Raw genomic sequence first — 22,684 nt, forward strand, 5'->3', positions numbered from 1 at the left:
TCTAGGTACCAGGTATGAACACCACTCATTGGTTACATCTAAAATGTTGAGTATGGCCCGTAGTCAGCTGGGATAGGCTCCAGCCTATAGTGGAGTTTTAAACAAGTATTTAAATAAATATCAAGTTGTGTATTTGCATAATTTATTTATATGATAATTTGCATAATTATCGGACAACAATTCGGAGCACAACTTTGTGTTTTGTAACCATAAAATTCCAAAGTGGCCACTTGCAGTATTCTCCGCTCCACCAGGGGGCAGCACTGAGACTGTATTCATGTTGTTTGAATCCTGTGATTTTTATCAGGCTGCCAGACAAGCTGGAGTAAACCACCAGCGCCGTGTGGATGAGTGTGTGAGTGAATGAGTGTGTGTGCCATAAGATCAAATATTACCCACAGAACTCTGTGTTTCTAGATCAAAATGCATCCGGTCAGAGTGTCGATTCCGTCGTTTCGGTCAGAAAACAACTCGATGGAGAAAGGATACACGGTAAGCTGCTCAATCATAACCCTGTTTGTGTCTGTCGTCTGCTCTGCTGCTGTCATCGTTTTTCATTTTAACTACGATGTTATTTATGTACCCTTGAAATAGGAAACTGCCCTGCCGTTTAAAGTCCGGCAGCGTAAATGTTAAACGTTAATATAAGTTTTTATACGTGTTTGGTCGTGTGTTCAGATGATTCAAATCAGCGCTGAACTCGCCTTGTTTTATACACTCTCTAAATTCCTGCGTTTTAAATCGGTTGATCAGTGAATCTAAAGAGTAAATACAAACTCCTTAACTCTGGATTTTATCGTATTGACTTGAATGCGTATTTGATTAGAGCCACTGAACATATGAATCAACCCACGTAGTCCTGTAGGTCAGAGGATCCCCGCAGCTGTCTGACATAAATAAACATTTGAATAAATGACATCGTTCATCATTTACGGGAACCTCATATTAACTGCTAATTAGACTTTTAGAGTCATGTGTTACCCCGTAAATCCCTCTTTAAAGTGGTATATTTGGCTTTTATTTCACACTGTCGGTAGAGATCCGAAAAGGTTGGGTCCTACATTTCCCATAATGCACTCAGTAGCTTTTTAGTTAGGCCTAAACCTAAACCCATATTTATATCAAACTTCATACTTCCAGATTTTAAGGCAGGCTTTCATAATTTAGTCCAAACTCCAGTACCTTCACTCAGAGTGTATGCTGATACCGACCCAATCCCTGTGTGCTCTTCACGCCAAATTTAGAAGAATAATTTGGCATTTTGAAAAATGTGCTTATTTTCTTTTGAGTCATTTTGTGACAGTCAGTCAGAGTTTCCCCTTGTTTTCAGTCTTTTTACTGAGCTTAGAAAACCTGCTCCTGATATCGGACTGCTGGGAGGTTGCTAAGTTGCATTAATTCTCTCATCTACCTCATGGCAACAACACAATTAACCCAATTTCCCAAAATGTTTAACTGTCCATTTGAAGTGACGGTGGAATTTTTTTTTTTGTAATGACTCTGACAAAGAAACTGATTTCATGTGGTTTAGTCACGTCATAGCCGGACTCCCTGAGCTGTTGCAAGATTTGTTAATAATTCTTACTTGTTGGCTCTCTGTTTTGGGAAATGCAGTATGTGTTTATGCTGTCCGTCCAAAATTACATGAACAGCACTGACGTCCTGTCAGAATGGATTTCCTCTTTTTCATAATGCAGGCAAGAACAGCTGTGTCTGCAGCTTTTACGGAAGAATCCAGTCGAGTGAGGGGAAGTCTGTTCAGGGATGTTAACAGCAACTCTGACAGATTAAAATCTTTTTCAGCAGTCAGATGCTTCTTGTTGGTTGACTAGCTGACAGAAACGTCACTGACACGATTCTCTCAGCTTACTCCCAACAGCAAAGTCGTGCTAACTTTGTCCTTTCTTCAAGGTCTTCAAAATTGAAGTGCTGATGAATGGCAGACAACATACTGTTGAGAAACGCTACAGTGAATTCCACACGTTGCATAAAATGGTGAGAGTTTATGATTATTTATTTCATGTTCGTGAACACAGTGCGTGAACAAAGTCCATGTTTGTCATGTCTTCAGAATTGGTGTCCTTTACCTTTGATAAGAGAAAATCTTAGCTTCATAGTTAGTTCAGTTAGACAGACCTCTGTAAATTAATCAATTATCACTTTAAGTAATTTCTTAAATGCCGAACACCTTTAGGCATCAGCTTCTTCACTGTGAGATTTTCCTCTCATCTTTATTAACTGAATGCATTTGGGCTTTTTGTCTTTTTCTGTCAAAAGAGATGACACTTTGTCTGAGAGCTTAGAGAGTGAACAAATGATTGGCTATTCAGGAAACAATACATACATTAACTGATAATACTAACCATTGATTGCAGGGAAAATTGTATAAATAAGAAAAACCAAACTTTATTCATGTAGCACATTTCATACAAAAAGATGGAATACAATTTGCTTCACAAAACATGGGGGGAACAAAAGTTAAAAAGTGGAACATGATGACTTTGGTGATCCCTGATTGTTCCTCTACCACCACCAGCAGGTCAGATTTTTCCATTTTCATGTGAAAAGAAAACACTACACGGTTGGATAACACATTATTTAATAGTGACATCTTGACAAATAAATAGTTAAATTAAAGTTAATGACAAAATTAAAGACACTCCTTAAGCCTCAGCTCAAGTTTGTGTTTATTGCCAATTAGCAAAACTTAGCATGCTAACATGCTACAGTGAGATGTGTTAGTGTTTAAATCAAAGCACTGCTGTGCCTAAATACAGCGTCAATGTTTTTTTTCATAGTGTGTTTAAATTCTTTCAGCTAAAGAAGTGCATTAAACCACCTGAGATCCCATCAAAACATGTTAGGAACTGGGTTCCCAAAGTCCTGGAGCAAAGGAGGCAGGGCCTGGAGCTCTACCTGCAGGTACTCTGACACATCTTCACTCCACGTTGCTTAAGATAAAGAAACAAAATACTTCTTTATTTATATGAAGTCACTTTCCTGTCTGTTTTTACCTAATACAGATTTTGTCGTACCCAAAGTTAACACACAAACTGCAGTGCAGATGTACGGGAGACTAAACACATTCAAACTGTTCACCAGAGAACGGTCACGCAGGTCACTTTAGTTGTGTACCAAATGCTTCATGTGCACGTTGTAATTTGCCTTTTGTTTTGTTTGTTTTGCCAGACTATAATTATGGAAAATGGGGTCCTTCCAAAGATATTCCTGGATTTCCTGAATATCCGCCATTTTCCTTCAGTGCCAAAAACAGAAAGCTGTGGGTGAGTTAAAAATGCAGGTTTTCTATGAAATAAAAGAGCAGTTTGTGGCATTTTTTTTAAACTCTGCGGGCGAGTTTGTTCCCAGGCTGCTGGAAATCTATGTGGCTTAACTTCTATTTTTCCTCTCCAAGGTCATTCGATACAGAATCAGAGGAATCGAGGTGAGTCGTTTTTTTTCTGTTTCATTCAATATTTTTTAAAAAATTGGATGAACCAGCAGCTTCTGTTTCTTTGCTTTGCACCGCTTTGAACCAATTAAAACTTGCATCACTGTTTGCACTGCACTTGAACTTCACCCGGCATGTCAGTGACACCACCTACATTTCTTCATCCTGTTAATTTATATGCAGCATGTAGCCACCCACAATCCCTCTGACTTCTCCTTTTTGGCCTCTTCTCAGTAAACTTTCACACCAGCCAGTCTTGCTGTTTCTGAGGGACCCGTACCTGCTGCCATCTGCACACGGTGAGTCCAGGCTACTTATGCATAATATAATAATATCCCCATCTAACGCAACTTCATCGCTCTGATAACACAGTTGAAAAGATGAATCATTTATGGTAAATTAATATAAAAAGGTGGGCATGAACTTCATACTAATGTAAAATTTTGGTTTCTTGATTTCAGACACATTTTCAAATGTTGTGATTGAAGGTGTGATACATGGAGTTTTCTACCCAGATCTTCAGCCAAGGTAGATCTGCAGAGCCAAAGCCGAGAGCATGTCACTACAAACAGATGCTCCTTATTTCACACCATTTTAGGTGTGCATCAAGAAGAACATAACATGTTACACTGAGCCTCATTTACAATTTCCAAAGCATAAAACAAACAAAACAATGATGCCTAATCTCTCAATAAATCACTGGCACTACATTTTAAGACATCCATTAACTTTACGCCAGCAAGCGGGTTGTTCTTAAAATAAACAATACTGACCCACATTTCTATGGATTTCAACCCTTTGAATCCAGCTTGACAGCAATAAATTGCAATGATATGTGAAACATTCTGGCAGGTTAATGTAGAGATTAGATATAGAGATTAATAGATTGTAATAAATAAGCGTATAATTTACTTTTTTCTTAAGACATTAATAAGTGAAATAAGCATACTGGATTTGTCACACACAGAAAGGGGCCTGTAGTGACAAAGTGCAGGGCTGGATCATGGCCTGTAAACAGGGAGGTGCCCCTGCCTTTGTAGGACCAGTACTGTGGGTTTTGAATTTGTTCTGCGCTGCCAAATCGAGCCGTCTGAGGGAGAGCTGTGTAGAAGAATTTCGAGGCTGCATTCTGGTGGGATTGACATCCATGTGCCACATGTTAGCGTGGAAATGATTAGAGCTTTTTCACAAGCCTGGGGCAGTGATGTGGACTTTCACTGAGCTTCAGATGTGTAGGACGACGGTGGGTTTTACACACACGCTTGTGAAGAGCTGCCGCATTAGCAGCCCAGTCTGGTCAGATGATGAGCTTGAGGTTTGGGGCACAAAACTTATTTGAAATGTATTGTGGCTGACAGAAATATGTGGCACGACCGAGCAGTGCAATTAAAAGAGCACTCCACCGATTTAGCAAGTTTACCAATTTCACACATCCTTCCTTTAACCTGGCACCTACATTTACCCACAGTGCAATTGGACCATAGTCATAGATTTAGGTGGGCCTCAAGTTGCAAGCTTCAGGCTGAGAGTAGGAGTTTTCTACATCATTTCACTTCTTTCTAACTCCACTCTCCCTTTTCTTTCACCTTTTTTTAAAATCAGATTTCGTACAGCTCCTTCTGGAGCCACAAAAAGATTTACACAACTTTTGCACATATGCAGAAATACTCTCCAAAACCTGTAAACAGACTTTGATGTGTAAAATTGGTGGTGTCCCCCTTTAATTTGCATCTTCTCCTCCCTCTAAAGCTCTTGCCATGTGTAAGGAAAGATGTAGTCATGAAATATGAGGGCTGATAACAAAGCTGGCCAAAGGGCCTGTTTGAACAAATCACAAGGTTTAACCTTTTTTGTTGCTGTCCCACACGACTTGCATGGCCTCTCACCTAATTAGAGGACAAAGAACAGCCCCACATTTGAAAATAGCTCCAGTTTGTCATTGTCATCAAATCAGAGCAGAAATCCCTCTAATTGTCTTATTGTGCAAGAATCACGCTTGATTTGCATATACCAGTAGGAAAAAAGGCTTCTCATAACACTTACTAGGCCAGTATCTAAAACTAATATCAATCATGTTACATATAATGTTGAATTTACACGTAATATAGAAGGCCAGTTTTTCACTTGTGGTGATTAGAGGCATAGAGCCATCATATAAAGGGATGCAATGTGTGTTTTGTTTTGCAGAGTATTTTTAGACAGAGAGATGATGATTTAAAAGACCTACAACCAGTAAAACTGTGCAAAATCGCAGAAAACACGACTTGTCTTTACGTGGATCCCTGCAAACGGATGTATGTGAACCAATGAAATGACCTGTAGCTTTTGTGAAACTAAATAATATTTAATAAATATTACATTATAAATATTTACTAATAATTTCGCTTGTTACTTCCTGGGCAGTAACTGATGAATTAACACTCCATTTGTGACTGGACCACCACTACAGCACAGTGACAACTGCACATTTATACTGAATGAACCGATTCCTGAGTAATTAACTTGAACTAAACCAATCATATTTTTATGTTTTAACAAAGTAAATCATTTCATAGACATCCGTGTAGATTTATACGTATTTATACCGTGTAACATTGTACTGTGTGTGCTCTGACTATGTGAAACGTGTCATTTATGTGCCATAATGTCAGCCTACAGTGAACACTGGAATTCTACTGTAGCACTTTAAGATGGGCGATATGTAAAATACTGACACCAATAAAATTAATTATTTCCACAAAGTTCATTTGTCACACTGATTGATTTTTTAATTCAGATAACAGGAAATTTATTGACACCAAAAGTTCTTTATTAGAAAAGTGAATAGAAAAGGCTGTCAACTGACAAGGTAACAGTTTTTTTTGTTTGTTTTGTTTTTTTTGCATTTCTGTCAGTCACTTTTTCTCACATTATAGGGTTAGCATAAAAGTTCAGAGAAGTATATTCCCGGAAAACAAGAGTAAACCTCCACGTATCCTACTGAACCTGTGAAAATGATTCAGTTAAAACCACTGACATTAGAATTAATTACCAACAGGAGGAGGAATCATCTTGATCCTGTTCATGTCAGTATGTTTGCTGAAATCTGTCCCTGGAAAATTAAAACCGTTCAGTAACATCCTTGTTCCTTGGGCATTTTCATCCAAAACAAAAAAACAAATTTAAGTGTAATAGTTTAGCGTGATCTCATAGCAGATCAATGTAGACTCCATCTATCGTAGAGCATTTTTCATTAACTGTCTTGATATTTCTTTTTGGTCAGGACTTCAGCTTTGATCAGGTTATTTTTAGTTGGGTAATCTTGCACAGCCAAGCAGTGCCTGTCTGTTAACATGGGGTATTCTTGTGTGCTGTAACAGAAACATGTCCTCTGTGTGAATTCATATTCAGAATCATCGCAAAATACTAACCTTAATCTGAAATGCACATTATTTCAGAAGCGTGCAAAGTTAAAAATCCGTTGATTTCTTGGCAGCAATGCCGCAGTAAAAGTCAAGTAGTATCGTCACACACACACACACACACACACATCAGTTAGGCGTGTGTGATCCAGCACCTGCAGGCAGTCAACCAGAGTATCTTTGGTCCCAACAGCAGCTTTAAAGTTCTCCATGACCAACTTCATCTTTCAGCCTTTCGTCCTGGCTGCCATCTGCCTGGGGTGCTTTCATATTGGCGAAGGCAACTTCTCTTGTCAGCTGTTCGAGAGGCGGAAGACCCACCGCAAGGTTTCTCATAGCAATGGCTGCCATCAAGAATCTGAAGGAGATAACATCATTTAATTTCACGTTTTTAGCGTAAATTCAACCTACCTGGCAAAATACCGAGCTGTTAGAGGACAACACTCACCCTCTCCGTATTGTATAGTACTTTTTCACTGCAAAGCGTTCCAGTCGCTCCAGCACACCGGCCTCCCTGCGTTTCTTCACCTCCTTCATGCGGCGCTGCCTCTTCAGGAACAGCTGCACAATGGGGTCCGTGGCGTTGACCTCTGCATCCTCTGCAGCAATAAGAGGCTGCAGCTCAGGAGGAAGCGGCTCAGTTTCTGCGGGATTAGACTGTCCTGTCAGCATCTGATGAATGTTTTTGAGCTCTTGAGCAAACAGGACTTTTTTGCATTTGGATGAAAACTGTTCTATAAAACAATATCCCCACAGTGAGTGGTACCCTTCCTGTTGTTAACTGCCTTATGAGAACACGTTTTCACCTGTCCCGTTGCGAACACGCTCCTGGAGTTCGAACAGCTTGGTGAAGTTCTCCTGTAGTGCCGCTTCTGTGGTGTTGACGTAGATGTACATGTAGCAAGACGGGTCCTCAGACACTGTGTACACCTTATGGTAAGCCCCAGCAGGCACCTACACACGTGCACATTACGGTAAATGCTTAAGCGTGCGCGGGTCAAACTGTATAATCATAGTGATAGCATGTTCACGTACCTTGATCTGCTCACCAGGTTGAAGAGTGTAGTTCTTTTTCTCCTCCACCACCTCAATGTTCACTTTGCCCTGCAGTACATGGATGCTGGTGTTGCCCAGATCTTCACTAACAAAATTTTCTAAGTGGAGACCTAAAAGGTAACATTTGGTCAGTTAGCACAAAGCCAGCCTGAGAATCAGTAACACTAAGCAAAACAACAAACTGTAGACAGAGCTATACTTTTCTATCTAAACCAAAGACAGAACATGGAGAAGCCTGTAACCTGGGAAATCAGCGATAAAGACGATCTCGGTCTGATTGTCCAAAGTGCCCTCAATCTCCTGGAACTTGGTCCTCCAAGGTGAGAGGTCCACCAGCAGAGGCATCAGCCAAGAGTTGGGCCGGAAAGGTGACCAAACAGCTTTCACAATGTCCACACGGGGATCAAAGATCCTTAGAGAAAAGTCCAGAGCGAATTTAAAAATGCTCACTCTCACCGTGTTTATGCTGAGAGTGACTGTATTTATTTATTTATAACATCACATACCTTTGCTGGAAGCGTTCATTGATGGACACCCAGATGTCAAAGTAGATTTCAGGATCAGAGATGTTATAACGAGGCAGGAACTGACTGAGGCACGTGGCGTACTGTTTCAGCATGTCTCCATGGTCTTTCCAGCGGCGGCTTTGTGCGAACACCTTTCATACACAGACAGTGTAATTACATTTGTAGAAATAAAGAGAATATCACAATCTCAAATGTAAAGTCAGAAAGTGGAATGAACAACTATAACAATGACAAGTAAAAGGCAAAAATGAGATCATTTAAAATTTTTCTGTCAATATTTACTATTTTTGATGTCAATTTTTCCTTTTCCTCAGACAAACCTTAACAGTTCAACTTAAAAAACTAAATCTCTGCAGAAATACTCTACACAATGATTGCCATTGTGCTACACTGATATACCATTAAGATAAAGTCAATAAATAGATCTCACATACTGTATTCTTTGTAACTCACCCCTGGGTTCAGATATCCAATTTCTCCAGTTTTCCCATCTTTGTAGGTGATCTTTACATGCTGATGGCTGCGGGAGTGAACCATCATGTCCCACGAGTAGCCGTACAAGCCATTAGTCCAATTGTTGTAACCCTGCATGAGAGCTAAATATGAGGACGACTTCACGCTAATAAAAATCACAGTGTAAAGAAAAACGTAACATTTCCACCTGTTTTTTCTTTTTTTTTTTTAAATTCAATCTCTATGTGAATGAAGACTTTGAATTCATGAAGAAGAAGACAAATGTTCATATTAGAGGCTGATGATGATGATGATGATGAGTATCTACTTCTTCAGAGCTTTTGACAAAAGTCTGGGCTGTTGTTTGCTGTCGATTAATGACTGACCCTGATTGATTGGTGACTCAAAGGCTTTTGCTGACATCAAAGCTAACTTAACTTTCAACTTAATAAACAGAATAACATTATGCAACAATTTAGTTGAGAGATGTACCTGTGTGATGAAGTGGGAGTAAGGCATGAAGAACTGTTCAATTATGTAGAGAATTGTAAAAATGGCTCCCAGCTTGTGCTTAAGTCTCAGTTTGGGAGCTCTGGTGATAGGCGGGGTCTCCTGGCGTTCGGTGCTGGTGCTAGAGACCTCACTGTAAACACAGGAGGTACTGGGCTGAGGGTCCACTGAGGTGAGTGGCAGGACAACCCTGAGGAATTCTGGGAAACGTGCAAAAAATCTTCTTGGCCAGTCAGGGTAGAAGAACAGAAGACTGGTGGCCAGCATCGTGTAGGGAAACATCCCTGTGGAGGATTAATATTCCTGATAAGATGAAGGTACAAGTGATACGGCAGCATTAAAATAAAGTGTTTTCAAGGAAACAAGACAACACACTTACCAATGCTGAAGAGCTGAGAGTTCATACAGTGGAAGTAGGAGACAAAGAAAAATCCATATGGTCGTGTGACATCAAAAAACAGCAGGTAACCAGCAGTCAGATCCAGAACAAGACCGCCTCCATGCACCACCAGCAGGCTTACTAACTCCACAGGAAGGATCGCTCTGAAAAATAATGAGTAAGATCAGAGTGGGAGTACCAACTTACAGCTGTCTGTGATTCAAGGCTAAAACATCTTTGAACTAAGCAGCTGGACAAAACCTACTTGAAAGGATCAAATAGCCAATGGTGGGCCAAGTATGACATTGAGTATCCCTCCACCCAATCAGCATCCAGCTTTTTGATTCCAGCGATGAAGTATACAATAAATATCTAGAACGAGCAAAATAAAATGACATTATCAGATCACCTGCAACCAATTCATGTTCACAAATAAACCAAGTTGGGAAATATACAACGTTAGCTGTTAAATGTCACAAACCTGTGTCCTCAACACAGTGTAATTCCACAGAGGCACATGAGCGTTTCTTATAGAAGGCCGCCGCAATCCATCGATTGACCTACAGAAAGACACTTGCTTAGAATCTCTGTTATCTGGTTTAGATGTATGTGGCCATATAAAAACATAGATGTGGTGCACATAGAAGCACGCTGTATAAGCAGGAGCGTGTATGGTGAGTATACACGTGAATAAGTGTGTATATGTGACTGCTATGTGTAAACTGACTGAGCTGTTGGGATAAGTAAGGGCATGGGTTCATATGTCTGTATATGGCTACTATATCCAGGCTGATTCTGCTGTCTTTTCCAACACTCAGATACTCCCCATGTTATGTTTTGTGCCCAGTTGGCCCATGTATGTCACATGCTTAATGGTCTTCTTCTGCTGAGCTCACAAACAGAGCTGTAAACTTCCTCTCACCAGTATCTGTTGCCATCCATGAGTATGAACTGAAATCCGATGAGGCCATAGAGGTACGAGTGATTGTTCCAAGCCGTTTTGTCCAGAAAGAAGATGTACCAGTACGTGGAGATGAACATGAGGCAGGAGAGGCGGTAGAAACAGCCAAGCATGATGCCCAAGGCCCCTTCGAAGAGAAAACACAACTTCGGTAAGTAATAATAATATTAATAACAATGATGGGTATAATGTTACAGTATTGCTTTATGGGAAGTATAGCTTGGAGTTTGACAAGGGACCAGTCAGGAAGCCTCTTCTGCTTCAGCATTCTGTTTCTTAGAAGATTGGTGAGAATAATTTACACTGTAACATGTAAAATTACATGCCTTATAATAATTGAGATTATTGCCTTATTGAATGTGTTGTAGTTTTAGTTGAAAAGACAAATCTGTACAAATGTAGCACATACAAACAATATTATTGTAGCTACAATATTCTAATAGTTATATTTGAAGTTTCTATCTGGTATGAAATCAGGGTGAATTTTCAGGAGAAACGAAACATGTTAACTAACACTGGTGATGCTGAGAATCAGAGTAGAACGTGGATTTGTACCCAGGCTTCTATACTACTCGGTTTGTAGCCCTAATGATTTCTTTATCAGTATTTATTTACTTATTCTCATTGTGTTCTGCTTTTCTGTTTGCATTCTTGCACAAGCTACAGTGAATGCTCTACTTGCATTAGTTGTCTGAAATTTTGCAAGACTCAAAACCTTGCATGAGTTAGTTGGCTTGTGGCAACAATATAAGTGAGGAGTTGCAGGTCTGGTGTATGTGCTTTAACCTTAACCATAGACAGCACCCCACAGTGACAGTCTCCTATAAAATCTTTGCATCCGGTAAGACTCAAAAAGAAGGGGGGCGGGCTGGGGGCTTTCCTTAAGAGCCTTTAAACCTGTCACCTTCTGAACATAAGTCTCTAACATTAAAAAGGGGAACGTGACCCACCGAGAAACATCACCACATACACCAGGTACATCCAATCCAGTGGCAGTGGCTTTAGAAAATTGAAGAGCGGAAAGCGGCACACAGGGGCACCATCCAGGTACTTATAGTCCAGGTGACTGAGGCCACGTTCCTGTGTGACATCGATAGCCATCAGCAAACCTGCACGGAAGACACATGATGAGGCGGCACACGGATTTGCTGCAGAATCACTTAATCGAAGTACACAGTCTGAGCAAATGGCGGCTTAACTTACCAAACAAGCAGCGAAAGATGCCCAGCGACGCAGGGTCAGTGGGACGATTCAAGAGGGCCACCAGGTTACGCCAGGAGGACAGGTCCTCTTTCCTGAACCCAAAGATCGTCTCCATCTTGCTTTTGATTTGTGGTTTATCATTCTTAGGAGTCGCATCCTTCTTTGCCGTTTGTTCCTCTCCATCACTGCCCACAAGAGCACCTGGAGATCGAACAGGACCATGAAAGTACCACGGTGTAGTATTATTTACGAGCGAGAGCAAAACACGAACACTATTTTACGAACTTGTATTTTATTTATAAAGCATGGAAATCCGTGCCTGATTTACAAAACATTCACTTCCTAATAACACAGCAATGGTTTAGATAACACCGTGTCCTCTAAATGCTGTTTTAAGTTAACATACCAACAGACTGTCACTGCTAACCACAACCTCACCTGCAGTCGCGTCTCTCGCTTCCATGCTGCCAAAATGTTCAGAATAAAACGGATCTTGGTCGGCAACAGGGGGTCAGAAAAGTCCTCTCTCTGCTCTCCCTGTCCCAGGTGGAGGTGTCCTGCCTGGTCACGTCAACGAAACGGACAAAGTTACGTGTCACTGTCCACACACACATACACACACAGGCTAGTCAGGGTAGGGAGAGGAGGAGGATGGTTTGGGAGGGATTGGAATGTTGTGAAAGAGCAACTCGTCGATTATTGGCTGCTTCTGCGAATGACCACGCCCACTAAGGGAAACTCCTCATGCGTCACTTCCTGCCATAGGTCCAGGTAAACGCCGAAAGTCTCTGGTGCTCTTTGTCTTAAAGGATGTTTAAAATATTTTTCCTTACACGACCATTTCAACAAAAGCAAGTGCACCAAAAATATATGAAATAATACAAATAGCAGTAATGAAAAAAATAAACAAAACAAATAAGATAACACAAATACAAACAACTATGATATGCAAAAGGTGAACCGTTTGGTCCTATGTGTATTTCTACATAATTTATATTGGATTTGGCAAAAAAGTCTGTGCGGGTAAATTACATATTCCATGCCACATTTATCATCCCTTTAAATCTCACTTTCCTCTGTAAAGAACAAAAATAAACATCTAAACCGAAAAAAATGTCACTTTTTATGTCCCTGATGTCAACATTTATGTGTTTTATAAAATACTAAATAATGCAGTGAAATGCTTTGAAGGTGATAAAGTCCTTTATGAATAGTGCATTTAGCTTGTTTTTATTTCACTGTTTCCACAAAAAGCACAATTTCATTTAATAAATTAAGAAAAAGTAATTGCTCTCTCTCCAAGCAGAACACCACACATACCACTAGAGGGCAGTCAAGTATTGTATGTTCGTATCTGTTTGCCACTACTTTGCTTATTGATTCAGAGTAAAGGTCATGCTGTCAGGGATTTGATATCAGAATTTTAGGAAGTGGACAGTCACATGTGTAGGATTGGTCATTCGGTTTTGAATTTTCTGGGATAATAAATGTCTTTTTTAAAGACTTATGGTAAATGTAAGATATGGGTGCAGTATGAAGAAGTGATTAAACCAGACATATTAGGAACAAAGTGCAAAGAAACAAAACGATTTGTGATTGTACTGTCCTTGTGTAACGCGTCCGTCTCACAGCAGGTGGCGACGGTGAGCAAAGGAACCCTTTTTTGACGTTCAAACGACACACGAAACCATCGAGAGAAGAAGAATAACAAAAGCAGCCACAGATTTTCAGGGAAGTTACACATCTTCTCCTGTCTCTAGGTCTACATTTGCTTTAATTTAGAAAAATGTAACTGGAAAGATATTTCTGCGGTGTGGAGGCTTGTGTGGAGTAGTAGCTTCTCAAGACTAACGCTGCTCTTATTTCCGTACTCGTTTTCGTTTGTAAATTCGGCAGCTAAGCTAGTTTTGAGGTTAACCTAGCTCCTCTCCAGCTGGCTCGTCTGAGATAATCCGCCGGTGTTTATCGTCCAAATTGAACTGATACCTCACCCTCACCTTGTCCGGTGCTAGTCATCAGGTAAATGAGCTCAGTCCTTGTTTTCGTTAGACAGACTGAACATCTGCTTTGCATATGCAGGGAGCCACTGCATCAAACTCTGTTATGCACAAGTGTAGCCGTTTCTGTTGTTGTAAATATTAAGTCCTTTTTAGACAAATTTAGCCACATTGTAACAGCACCACATTTACCAAATTTGCTCTACTTTCATTGATTTTATTCTGTAACATTTAATTGAATAATGCCGTGCTTGATGAAGATATTTACCACAACACATTTTTGAAAAATTTGGAATATTTTGCCTAACACTGTGTGAATTTGCTGCATTTTTTGTCTTATATATGATATTGGGTTGCTGTTTAGACAAATAATTTGAAGATGTGAGAAATAGAGGTGGGCATTTTTCATTATTTATATTATTTTCTGACAGTTTAGAGGCTAAATAATCAGTTAATCAGAAAAGTGAATCAAAAGATTAACCAGCACTGAAATTCATTGTTAGCTGAAGCCCCAAGAAAAGTAACAAAAAACTCATCTTTATCATGAGACTGCAAAAGCCAAAGTCCCTAACAGTATCTGTTCTCAGGATTCCGATTCTTTATTGATTCAGCACTTCTAGAAGCTCTGTTGCAATACAGCACAGCTGACATGTTATATTGGCGATTGTTTGTTTGTGTTTTAACTCTTAGAAAGTGTAGAGATGGGGAATCTGAGCAGCAGGTTCCGATACCCCTCACAGGGACCAGATGAGGTTGCAGAGGGCACAAGTAGTAAGCATGGATGTGAGTGTAAGAAGAGGAAACGAAATGCCCAGTGTGACTGCGAAAGTGAACAAGAGGAGGATGATGCCATATTAGACACACCTCGCAGGCAAGTCTGATTCAACAGAAACACACTGTGTGTCAGTTTAGTGGCAAGCTTCTTTAAGTCGTTGTTATTTAGTCTTACATTTGTTTTTGTCTCTCTTCTGTTGTTTGTTTGTATTTTCCGAACTTGAGCAGGAAGAAACTGAAAAGCACGTCACGATATATTTATCAGACCTTGTTCCTGAATGGTGAAAACAGTGACATTCGCATCTGCGCTCTGGGACAGGAATGGAACCTCCACAAAGTGTACCTGTGTCAGGTAAAACAATGCAAATACAAAAAAGATTCATTCAAGGGCTTATCATTGTCTGTCATTTAACCCTCTTCCTTCTTCTCTTTCTTTTTTCTCTTCATCCGTCATGTGTCTTGCAGTCAGGATATTTCTCCAGCATGTTCAGTGGCTCTTGGAAGGAATCCAACATGATGGAAATCAACTTGGAGATCCCAGACCAGAACATCGATACTGAAGGTGAGGGGGCCTCAGTCTTAGCAGCAGTCGACTGTGTTTCCGTATGTGTTTTACTGACAGAACTTTCCTGTTTTGTATGTGCAGCTCTGCAAGTCGTGTTTGGATCCCTGTACCGGGATGATGTTCTGATCAAGCCCAGCAGGGTTGTCAGTATTCTTGCTGCCGCTTGTATGCTACAGCTGGTCAGTACACTGAATGGTGTCAGCTATTGTCTAAAATTTGTAATTACCATGTTGATTTTTGCCTGTGCGGTCATATGATACAAAACCTAATCAAGTCTCGTGGTTTGTTGTCATCTACAGGATGGTTTGATCCAGCAGTGCGGCGAGACCATGAAGGAAAACATCAGTGCGAAGACTGTGCGTGACTATTTTGCTTATGCCAGTATCTATGGCTTGGAGTCGGTCACGAAAAAGTCAGATTTTAATTCATTTCAGTAATTTCAAATCACAGTAATTAATGGCTAAATTCATCTTTCATGTTACTTGCATCACACTGTGTATTTCTGTATGGATTTCTTTCTGCAGGTGTCTTGAGTGGCTTCTTAACAACCTGATGACCCACCAAAATGTTGAACTGATGAAAGAGCTTGGGTATGTGTCCTCAGCAGAGTTACAGAGATATACCGTGGTATTAAAATTCAGTTATCATACCATGTACATTCACTTATCTACTGCTTTGAATTTTACAGGATTAGTGACATTGAAAGATACAGAAATATAGGGCATAATATTTTGTTAAATTATGAGAAAGGGTTTGTTCAACCAAAAACAAAACAAAACTCTTCTGTTTTCATTCCTGTATTGGTCATTGTTACAGACAATAATAACACTAATAATCTTCAAGCTTATACCTTTAATGAGGTTTTTTAACTTTTCTGATAATGAAGCCGTCAGCTCTTAGTGAATCAAATGGCTGTTTTGAGCAGTATTATGTTTCAGTAATGTAAAAATATTACCTATGACTATACTCACCATTTACAGAGTGGAAGTGATGGAGCAGCTCATCCAGTCCTCGGACCTGTTTGTCATGCAGGTGGAGATGGATGTATACACTGCTCTGAAAAAGGTACATGCTAAATTCTATATTTTATGCGATACGCTCGCTGTACCCTCAGGCCTGTTTCTAAGAGCTCTCTTTGTAATTTTCTCTCTCTGCAGTGGATGTTTCTGCAGCTCAATCCTTTGTGGGACGGCCCAATCAAGCAGCTTCTGGCTGACGCTGATGCCTGGCTTTGCAAACGCAGAACAGGTACAGTAAGGCCAGGTCTTGGAAGCACTAATCTTCATATGCTGTTTTTTGTCTTTGTTTGACTCACTTTTCGACTGGCTTTGCTCTACAGACCTGTGTGAGAAAGAACCCTTCTTGAACACAGAGGAGGGTGCAGCTTTTCGCTCAGTGTTCAAGCATGTTCGTCTCCAGTATATCATCAACGATTTGGCATCCGCACGCATCCTGGAGAGAGACAATATTTTGCCCCCTGGTAAGCTGTTGCTCTGTCTGCCATAATTGAATCATGAATTTGCTTCTTCTGTGCTCTGGAAATTGAAATCTTTAGTTTCACTGCCTAGTGTTAAAATGAATTATTTTATTCAAATTCAGTATTCATGAATTTTTTGGTTTATTATTCTAGAAAAAATTAGCGCAGTTATGTAGACAAATATTTGATTTCCATCTTTGCGCTTAATTCAGTTTTTCATCTTGTCTTATTTCGTTCTAAGTGGTGTAAAGACTTTGACAGACTTGCTTAGATTTTACTTAGAATTTACAAAAACCTGATGAGAAATTGTAAAGCAGAACATTTTTGATGTTTATGTGTCGATCATTTCCACATATTTATGTGCTGTTAATATATTATTTTCAAACTTATTCCAGATTGGTTAACATCCGTGTACAAAAACCAGTGGTTCGCTATGCTCCGGACAGAATTTGACAACGACAATGGGTGAGAACCAGCAACTGAACAACTGGAATGTCACTGTTTGATGTAACCACAAAAATGTGTAGAATAAGATTTTAATGTGCCTGTCTGTCATTAGTCCCCATGAAGCTAACAAAGAGGAGTTTGAGCTGAGCAGCATGAGGTGTGGCAGGAAACTGACTAAAGATGGAGACGTGAGTGAGACAATCTCGCTGCTTCAGTAAATTGTGCTCCTGTTCAACTTGTTGTGTTTAATTTCTACATTTTAAAAACTGGTATTTTCCTCTCATTAGTACTGCTGGCGGTGGACGGGCTTTAACTTCGGTTTTGACCTGCTGGTAACCTACACTAACCGTTTCATAGTCTTCAAAAGAAATACTCTGAGTCAGCCATGTGGGGGTGCTGTGAGTCTGCAACCTCGAAGGCATCTGGCATACAGGTCTGTAGTGCAGTCACCTTTCAGCATGTAAAGTTGAGTCTATTTTATGGACTTAAGGGTTTAGAGCAATCTAACAGGATCATTTTGCAAACTAGGCAATAAAGTTTACAAGTATGAAAAAAATCTTGTCTGTAAGAAGAGTCTCAAAACAAATATTTAGTGTCACTGTGTACATGTTTCATCTGATTTTAAAATGATGGGTAGTTGTCGTATGTGTTTAGTAATTAAGTGATAATCAAGTGACTGTAATAGAATTTGAATGTTGTTCTCTGGAATTACACAATAGAAACATGCTACTGCTTTTTGACCACAGGCAGTTTTGCATGACTGAGCTTATTTGGTTGTTATAATACTTATATACTGAAGCCAGGTATTTGTTTGTTTGTTTAAAGGAATAGTGCAACATTTTGGGAAATGGATTTAGCGAGAGTTGGATGTTAGCCCCCCCCCCTTCCAGTATTTATGTTAAGCTATGTTAATGTTAATCAACTGCTGGCGGTAGCTTCATATTTACCTTACAGACACGAGAGTGGTGTCTCTCTTCAAGAAAGCAAATATCGACTTTTTTTTTATTTGTTCAGGTTACGCCTCGCCTCCTTTGACAGCCGCGGAAAACTGGTCTGCAGCCGTTCAACAGGTTACCAGCTTCTCACACTTGAAAAAGACCAGGTCAGTGAACAGCGTTAACCTGCTGAAGTAGATCTCTCAACTGTCAGTTCAATTATCTTGTATGAAATGAGGATCTTGACTCACTTAACATTCCTCCTCAGGAGTATGTGGTGATGAACCTGGACAGCCGGTTGTTATCATTCCCACTCTACGTGTGCTGTAACTTCCTGTATACGTCGCCTCATTCGGACCACCGTCCAGATTTGTCAGAACAAGAGAGCACTGCTCAAACCGTGTCTTGATACACACTTCAGCAGCCAGTAACAGCTGCTGTTCCTCTGGTAATACTGAGACACTGACAAGTTTGTATGTACAATCCACTGACACGTTTATCATCACTTTGACTTCAGGCATATCATGTGCATGCCGTGTAACTCAGTGAAATGTTTAGGGAAAATGTTTTGTATCCACGTATTCAGTGTTTTGGCACATTCAGAGTTAGCAGCTTATACTCTACCATGACCAGGAAGGATTAGGTCACCCTTGACCTTCAGAGCAGCTTCAAACCTGGTACTCTGTCATGACCTCTCTGCGCTGTAGTGTCGGACTTTTTCTCGAGATGGGAAAACCTGCAAGTCTCTGGACTCTTTCAGATCTGACGACTGTGTGACCTTGGAAGAGTTACACTTTCATATGAAAACCTCTGTGGAGGTGGTTTATCTGTGTTGTCTGGGCACATATTCACTCTGGAATGTGGAAACATCATGAGAACAGTACCAGAAGGTGTATGGGAAGTGTCATATCTGTTACTCCTTCTAACCATATAACAATGGACTGTGGGTTGATGGTCAGAGGTGTGGCCCTTGGCTTGACTGATGGATGCACTCAAAAACTCCACCAGCACAAGTTTTCCACTTGATTCCTAATCGTCATGCAAAGCAGCACCCATAGTTTGCACTGCCTTGAATCGATGGCTCCATGTAGGAAGTGAACAAAATACCACATATACCGACAGTGTCATAAACCATATAGACTGATAATTGTATTACAACATTTCTCATGACTCCGTTTGGCTGAGTCCAAAGGAAAAGGCACTGTCCAATCTCTACCAAGACTTAAAAGTTGTTTAAAAAAAAAAAAGACCAAAGTCTGACACAGCATTTCTACCACCTGTTGCTTTTTGATTATCAACTATCAGACTACAGTCAACAGTTACCACTTGTGAATGTTGAAAGATGCAGTAAAAGCAGGATCCACTTCTTTAGTGAACTGGAGAAATCTGGTATCACCTCTGCCAACGTTAAATTTATGAACGAAAACATTGCTTCAAGTAATAAAAGTAAACTAGCGAAGCCCAGTAATCATGCTGAGTGTGTGCAGCGGTGTACAGCTGGGGGATTTTCACCCATGTAAAGCAGACATGTACTGCCAACTCATTCTAATCAGCCTGTATAGCTGTGCCGTAACTGTCATTGAGTTCAAAATCTAAGGTGTTTTTTTTGTTTGGCATTTATTTATTTTTTACTTCATTTGTATGAATTTATTTTTGCAAAAGGAAATTGTAAACAATTCTTGACAGCCAATAAAAGTGCCCGTTCATATGGGCTGTGGTGCTATCACATGATCAGTTTTTCCAGCATAGGTCTTCGCTACAGATAGTTACACATGTATTTATGCGTCTATAGATGAAATAGCTACAGTGTATTATTATTTTTACTCCTAAAGATGGTGACTCAATTTGGTGCTCAACCTCATTGTTGCCTTTCCCCTGTGCTGAGGCCTGATTTTGTACTTAATGGTGTTCATTCGGACATTGTTACAGTTGGAGCTGCCCAGCTATTTAATTCTTGTTCTGTCAGTGATTGCGTTCTGTAAAATCCCACATGAAATAACCGATCACTTAAGACTATTCTCACAGCTCGTAATTAACACCCTGTCATGATGACTGCTTGTATTGCTCCTTTGCTCATTTATTGTCTCATTCTCAACCACCCACACATGTTCTCTCAAATGTTGCAGATTCAGTTTGATTTCCCCCGTTCTAACAGGCAGATCTGTTTGAATATAATTCAGCAGTCTTAATTCTCAGCTTTGCTTGTCTATGTTCCTATGCTGTTCTTTACTGGCTGTACATTGATTCTCTTCAAAAAGTGGCTTGTCATTACTGCAGAAATTTATTACTTTTCGTCCATCAGATTAGCTGCATAATTAAAATGGCTTCGCTAAATGTTTTACTTAAATTCAGATATTTTCTAAAAGCCCATCGACAGTACATTAGAGTTGGACCAAGTAAATGGGTTGTGGGATTTACATCACACCAACAATGTGTTTACTGTGTGCTGCATTTTGTTCATGTACAAAGTTCCCCTGCAGTTACTCAGATTGCCACCTTTCAGTGCTGCCTTTCTTGTACAATTATTTGTATATAATTGAGAATATTCTCATTAAAAGTAAAACTAAATTAAAACTGTAACAAACGCATTACTGGCATTGTCATTTGTCAGCTCGTGTTGTAATTATAGAAGTAATACAGTCCAAAAACAGGTATGTGTACAGTACTTTTAATCCAGATATATAAACATATCTTGCATTAGGAGGTCAGAAAATCACAGAACAACTCGCAGTAATAAGAATGAGGGATCAGCGGGCTCATACTGGACAAACTTCAGAAATTTATTACGGCTAAGAGGAGTTGACCGTGAAGGACACTCACAAATTTATACATGAGTAGGTGCACAACTGAATTAGGATGCTCCTCCGTGTTTTAAAATTTGATTTGCACCGAATGACCACTGTTAAAAATACTTAACAGGTCTCTTGAAAGCTGTTCTGAGCCGATCTTCACACGCAATGACGTGAATCCAGGTGCATCCCCAGAGACACCAGATCACACGTAGTACAATTACAAATCTCACAGTGAGCAGTTTTAAATGTCGACGACAACATCAATGTTCAGGGTCTCAGCCTCTTAACACAAAAATAGCACAAACCATTTTGAACTTTGCTCCCCCCACTCTTGCATGGTGTTCCAGCCCTCTATTCTTCAGGTGTTACTGGTCAAACTGGCTGAGTTGACTAACCCTGCGCTGCTGTATGTATGCTTGTGATGAGCTCAGGCTGTCACCAGGACGGGACTACAGCTGCACATCCCGCTGCTCACTGCTGTATAGAGTCCAAATTCTCTTTGAGTCTGCGGGTCATGCTGGGGATCAGGTTAATGTGGTCGTCCACACAGCTGCCTACACAGCGGTCCATCAGTGATCGAACAGCTGGCTCCTTGGCGCCGGAGTCAAAGAGATCTTTGGCCTTATCGTTACAGTGCATCGTGCATCTGGTGAGACGGTCCTGAGAGGGCAAGGAGATGAGAGAGAAAATATTTTAGACAAAAAACACAATGAGGGAAGCCCTGTAGGCATACTTCGAAATAAAGGTGAAAGGTGACTAAGCATTTTAATTTATATGGATGCAGGGGAACTAGTACACACATTGTGGATATTTACTATAGTATTCTGTCCAAAACCTTACCTCATCTTATGGTGTATCTTGTAGAAGGGACCGTTATGAAAAAGTAGTTTCAGTATCTACATTACTCAGTCTGTTATTGTGCTCACATGGTGCATATAAATTGTTTATATTGACTGATATTTTTTTTTTTTATCTCAGGAACCCCAAGTGGGTTAAACTGATGGGTTTGTGGAGTTAATTATAACACCTCTGATCTAAATGCCACTGGAAAACATAATCTTGTCGTTGAAAGGATGCTTTTGAAAATGCCACACTCTCAAATGTGGGCAGGGAGGAAGAGCTTGCACGGTGGTGAAAGTGGATATCATCCTCCTCACCTGAAACTTCTCCAGCTCTGAAGTGACCAGTCCCTGAGCTTGGGCCAGAGGAGTGTGACACCTCTCGATACACTGATGCACCTGGGACATGGAGTCTGAGGGACGACTACAACACTCTGCACTGCAGCTGAACATGCGACCCTGCAGCACAAACATACATGTAAGACATGTGATTGACAAGATGCTACAGAGATCAGACTGGTGGAAAGAAACGAAGCTCTGTACGCGCAGTTATACACAGACAAGACACTTACCTGCATTTTACGGATGTGGTCCCTCTCCAAGCTTTGGACCATTTCTTCCACCACAGTCTGCATGCGTGCTTGGTGTGCTTCTGCCATCTCTGTTTGTCCCGCGCTCTCCACAAAAGTCTTCACTGATATCCAAGAGGAGTTCAATTTATAAACTAGGCCTGACTGGCTGTATCTGTGGTATATACGGCAAAACTGTCGCCAAGTTGCTTTACTTTGTAATAACTAAGGTCACCTCCATTCAAGCATGGTCCAAGGCGAGATTACACCACTTCCGCTTTACTTCCGCGTTAGGTTTCATCAAAAACAAAATCCTCTTCCGTTTTGTATGAGCAGAGTTAAATTTTT

At 40.3% G+C, this 22,684-nt stretch overlaps 4 protein-coding genes across 5 annotated transcripts; 2 read left to right on the top strand and 2 right to left on the bottom strand.

The window, feature by feature from the left end:
- Positions 1-284: 284 nt before the first annotated feature.
- On the top strand, positions 285-5,063 carry snx24 (sorting nexin 24). Its single transcript, XM_046375365.1, has 7 exons — positions 285-492; positions 1,912-1,995; positions 2,818-2,922; positions 3,190-3,284; positions 3,416-3,445; positions 3,686-3,750; positions 3,913-5,063. Exons 1-7 carry the CDS (start codon positions 424-426, stop codon positions 3,981-3,983), a joined length of 519 nt encoding a protein of 172 aa, XP_046231321.1. The 5' UTR covers positions 285-423; the 3' UTR covers positions 3,984-5,063.
- Positions 5,064-6,193: 1,130 nt separating this feature from the next.
- On the bottom strand, positions 6,194-12,595 carry ggcx (gamma-glutamyl carboxylase). Its single transcript, XM_046375364.1, has 15 exons — positions 12,380-12,595; positions 11,942-12,142; positions 11,689-11,847; positions 10,700-10,865; positions 10,259-10,337; positions 10,043-10,149; positions 9,778-9,941; positions 9,381-9,682; positions 8,889-9,020; positions 8,415-8,566; positions 8,151-8,320; positions 7,888-8,018; positions 7,659-7,806; positions 7,301-7,496; positions 6,194-7,210 (listed from the first exon to the last, which is right to left on the bottom strand). Exons 1-15 carry the CDS (start codon positions 12,402-12,404, stop codon positions 7,051-7,053), a joined length of 2,292 nt encoding a protein of 763 aa, XP_046231320.1. The 5' UTR covers positions 12,405-12,595; the 3' UTR covers positions 6,194-7,050.
- A 1,021-nt stretch (positions 12,596-13,616) lies between these two features.
- On the top strand, positions 13,617-19,859 carry gmcl1 (germ cell-less, spermatogenesis associated). 2 transcript variants are annotated; one of them, XM_046375449.1, is made up of 15 exons: positions 13,617-13,960; positions 14,629-14,809; positions 14,941-15,064; positions 15,178-15,274; positions 15,359-15,456; positions 15,577-15,689; positions 15,802-15,867; positions 16,258-16,342; positions 16,435-16,525; positions 16,617-16,757; positions 17,150-17,219; positions 17,314-17,389; positions 17,489-17,634; positions 18,216-18,303; positions 18,405-19,859. In XM_046375449.1, the coding sequence occupies exons 2-15, from the start codon at positions 14,640-14,642 to the stop codon at positions 18,543-18,545; spliced, it is 1,506 nt and encodes a 501-aa protein (XP_046231405.1). In that variant the 5' UTR covers positions 13,617-13,960; positions 14,629-14,639; the 3' UTR covers positions 18,546-19,859. The 2 variants fall into 2 exon arrangements, with proteins under 2 accessions (XP_046231405.1, XP_046231406.1); XM_046375450.1 differs by lacking the exon at positions 13,617-13,960 and adding an exon at positions 14,318-14,332.
- Positions 19,860-20,788: 929 nt separating this feature from the next.
- On the bottom strand, positions 20,789-22,623 carry fam136a (family with sequence similarity 136 member A). The gene is made up of 3 exons (XM_046375453.1): positions 22,340-22,623; positions 22,086-22,226; positions 20,789-21,588 (listed from the first exon to the last, which is right to left on the bottom strand). The coding sequence occupies exons 1-3, from the start codon at positions 22,424-22,426 to the stop codon at positions 21,400-21,402; spliced, it is 417 nt and encodes a 138-aa protein (XP_046231409.1). The 5' UTR covers positions 22,427-22,623; the 3' UTR covers positions 20,789-21,399.
- Positions 22,624-22,684: the final 61 nt, after the last annotated feature.

The sequence above is a fragment of the Scatophagus argus genome, chromosome 20 (assembly GCF_020382885.2).
Source record: "Scatophagus argus isolate fScaArg1 chromosome 20, fScaArg1.pri, whole genome shotgun sequence".
Lineage (NCBI taxonomy): Eukaryota > Metazoa > Chordata > Actinopteri > Scatophagidae > Scatophagus > Scatophagus argus.

What these genes read in the sequence shown, in the direction of transcription:
- snx24 (XM_046375365.1), top strand. Translation starts at nt 424, where the DNA reads ATGCATCCGGTCAGAGTGTCGATTCCGTCGTTTCGGTCAGAAAACAAC. An exon ending in TCCACACGTTGCATAAAATG is followed by an intron (nt 1,996 to 2,817) that starts GTGAGAGTTTAT and finishes AAATTCTTTCAG; the next exon opens with CTAAAGAAGTGCATTAAACC. An exon ending in CCTGCTGCCATCTGCACACG is followed by an intron (nt 3,751 to 3,912) that starts GTGAGTCCAGGC and finishes TCTTGATTTCAG; the next exon opens with ACACATTTTCAAATGTTGTG.
- ggcx (XM_046375364.1), bottom strand. Translation starts at nt 12,404, where the DNA reads ATGGAAGCGAGAGACGCGACTGCAG. An exon ending in ATGGATGGCAACAGATACTG is followed by an intron (nt 10,338 to 10,699) that starts GTGAGAGGAAGT and finishes GTCTTTCTGTAG; the next exon opens with GTCAATCGATGGATTGCGGC. An exon ending in TTGGATATCTGAACCCAGGG is followed by an intron (nt 8,567 to 8,888) that starts GTGAGTTACAAA and finishes TGTGTATGAAAG; the next exon opens with GTGTTCGCACAAAGCCGCCG.
- gmcl1 (XM_046375449.1), top strand. Translation starts at nt 14,640, where the DNA reads ATGGGGAATCTGAGCAGCAGGTTCCGATACCCCTCACAGGGACCAGAT. An exon ending in CCAGAACATCGATACTGAAG is followed by an intron (nt 15,275 to 15,358) that starts GTGAGGGGGCCT and finishes TTGTATGTGCAG; the next exon opens with CTCTGCAAGTCGTGTTTGGA. An exon ending in AACTGACTAAAGATGGAGAC is followed by an intron (nt 17,390 to 17,488) that starts GTGAGTGAGACA and finishes TCCTCTCATTAG; the next exon opens with TACTGCTGGCGGTGGACGGG.
- fam136a (XM_046375453.1), bottom strand. Translation starts at nt 22,426, where the DNA reads ATGGCAGAAGCACACCAAGCACGCATGCAGACTGTGGTGGAAGAAATG. An exon ending in ACCACATCCGTAAAATGCAG is followed by an intron (nt 22,227 to 22,339) that starts GTAAGTGTCTTG and finishes TTTGTGCTGCAG; the next exon opens with GGTCGCATGTTCAGCTGCAG. An exon ending in CAGAGCTGGAGAAGTTTCAG is followed by an intron (nt 21,589 to 22,085) that starts GTGAGGAGGATG and finishes TTGCCCTCTCAG; the next exon opens with GACCGTCTCACCAGATGCAC.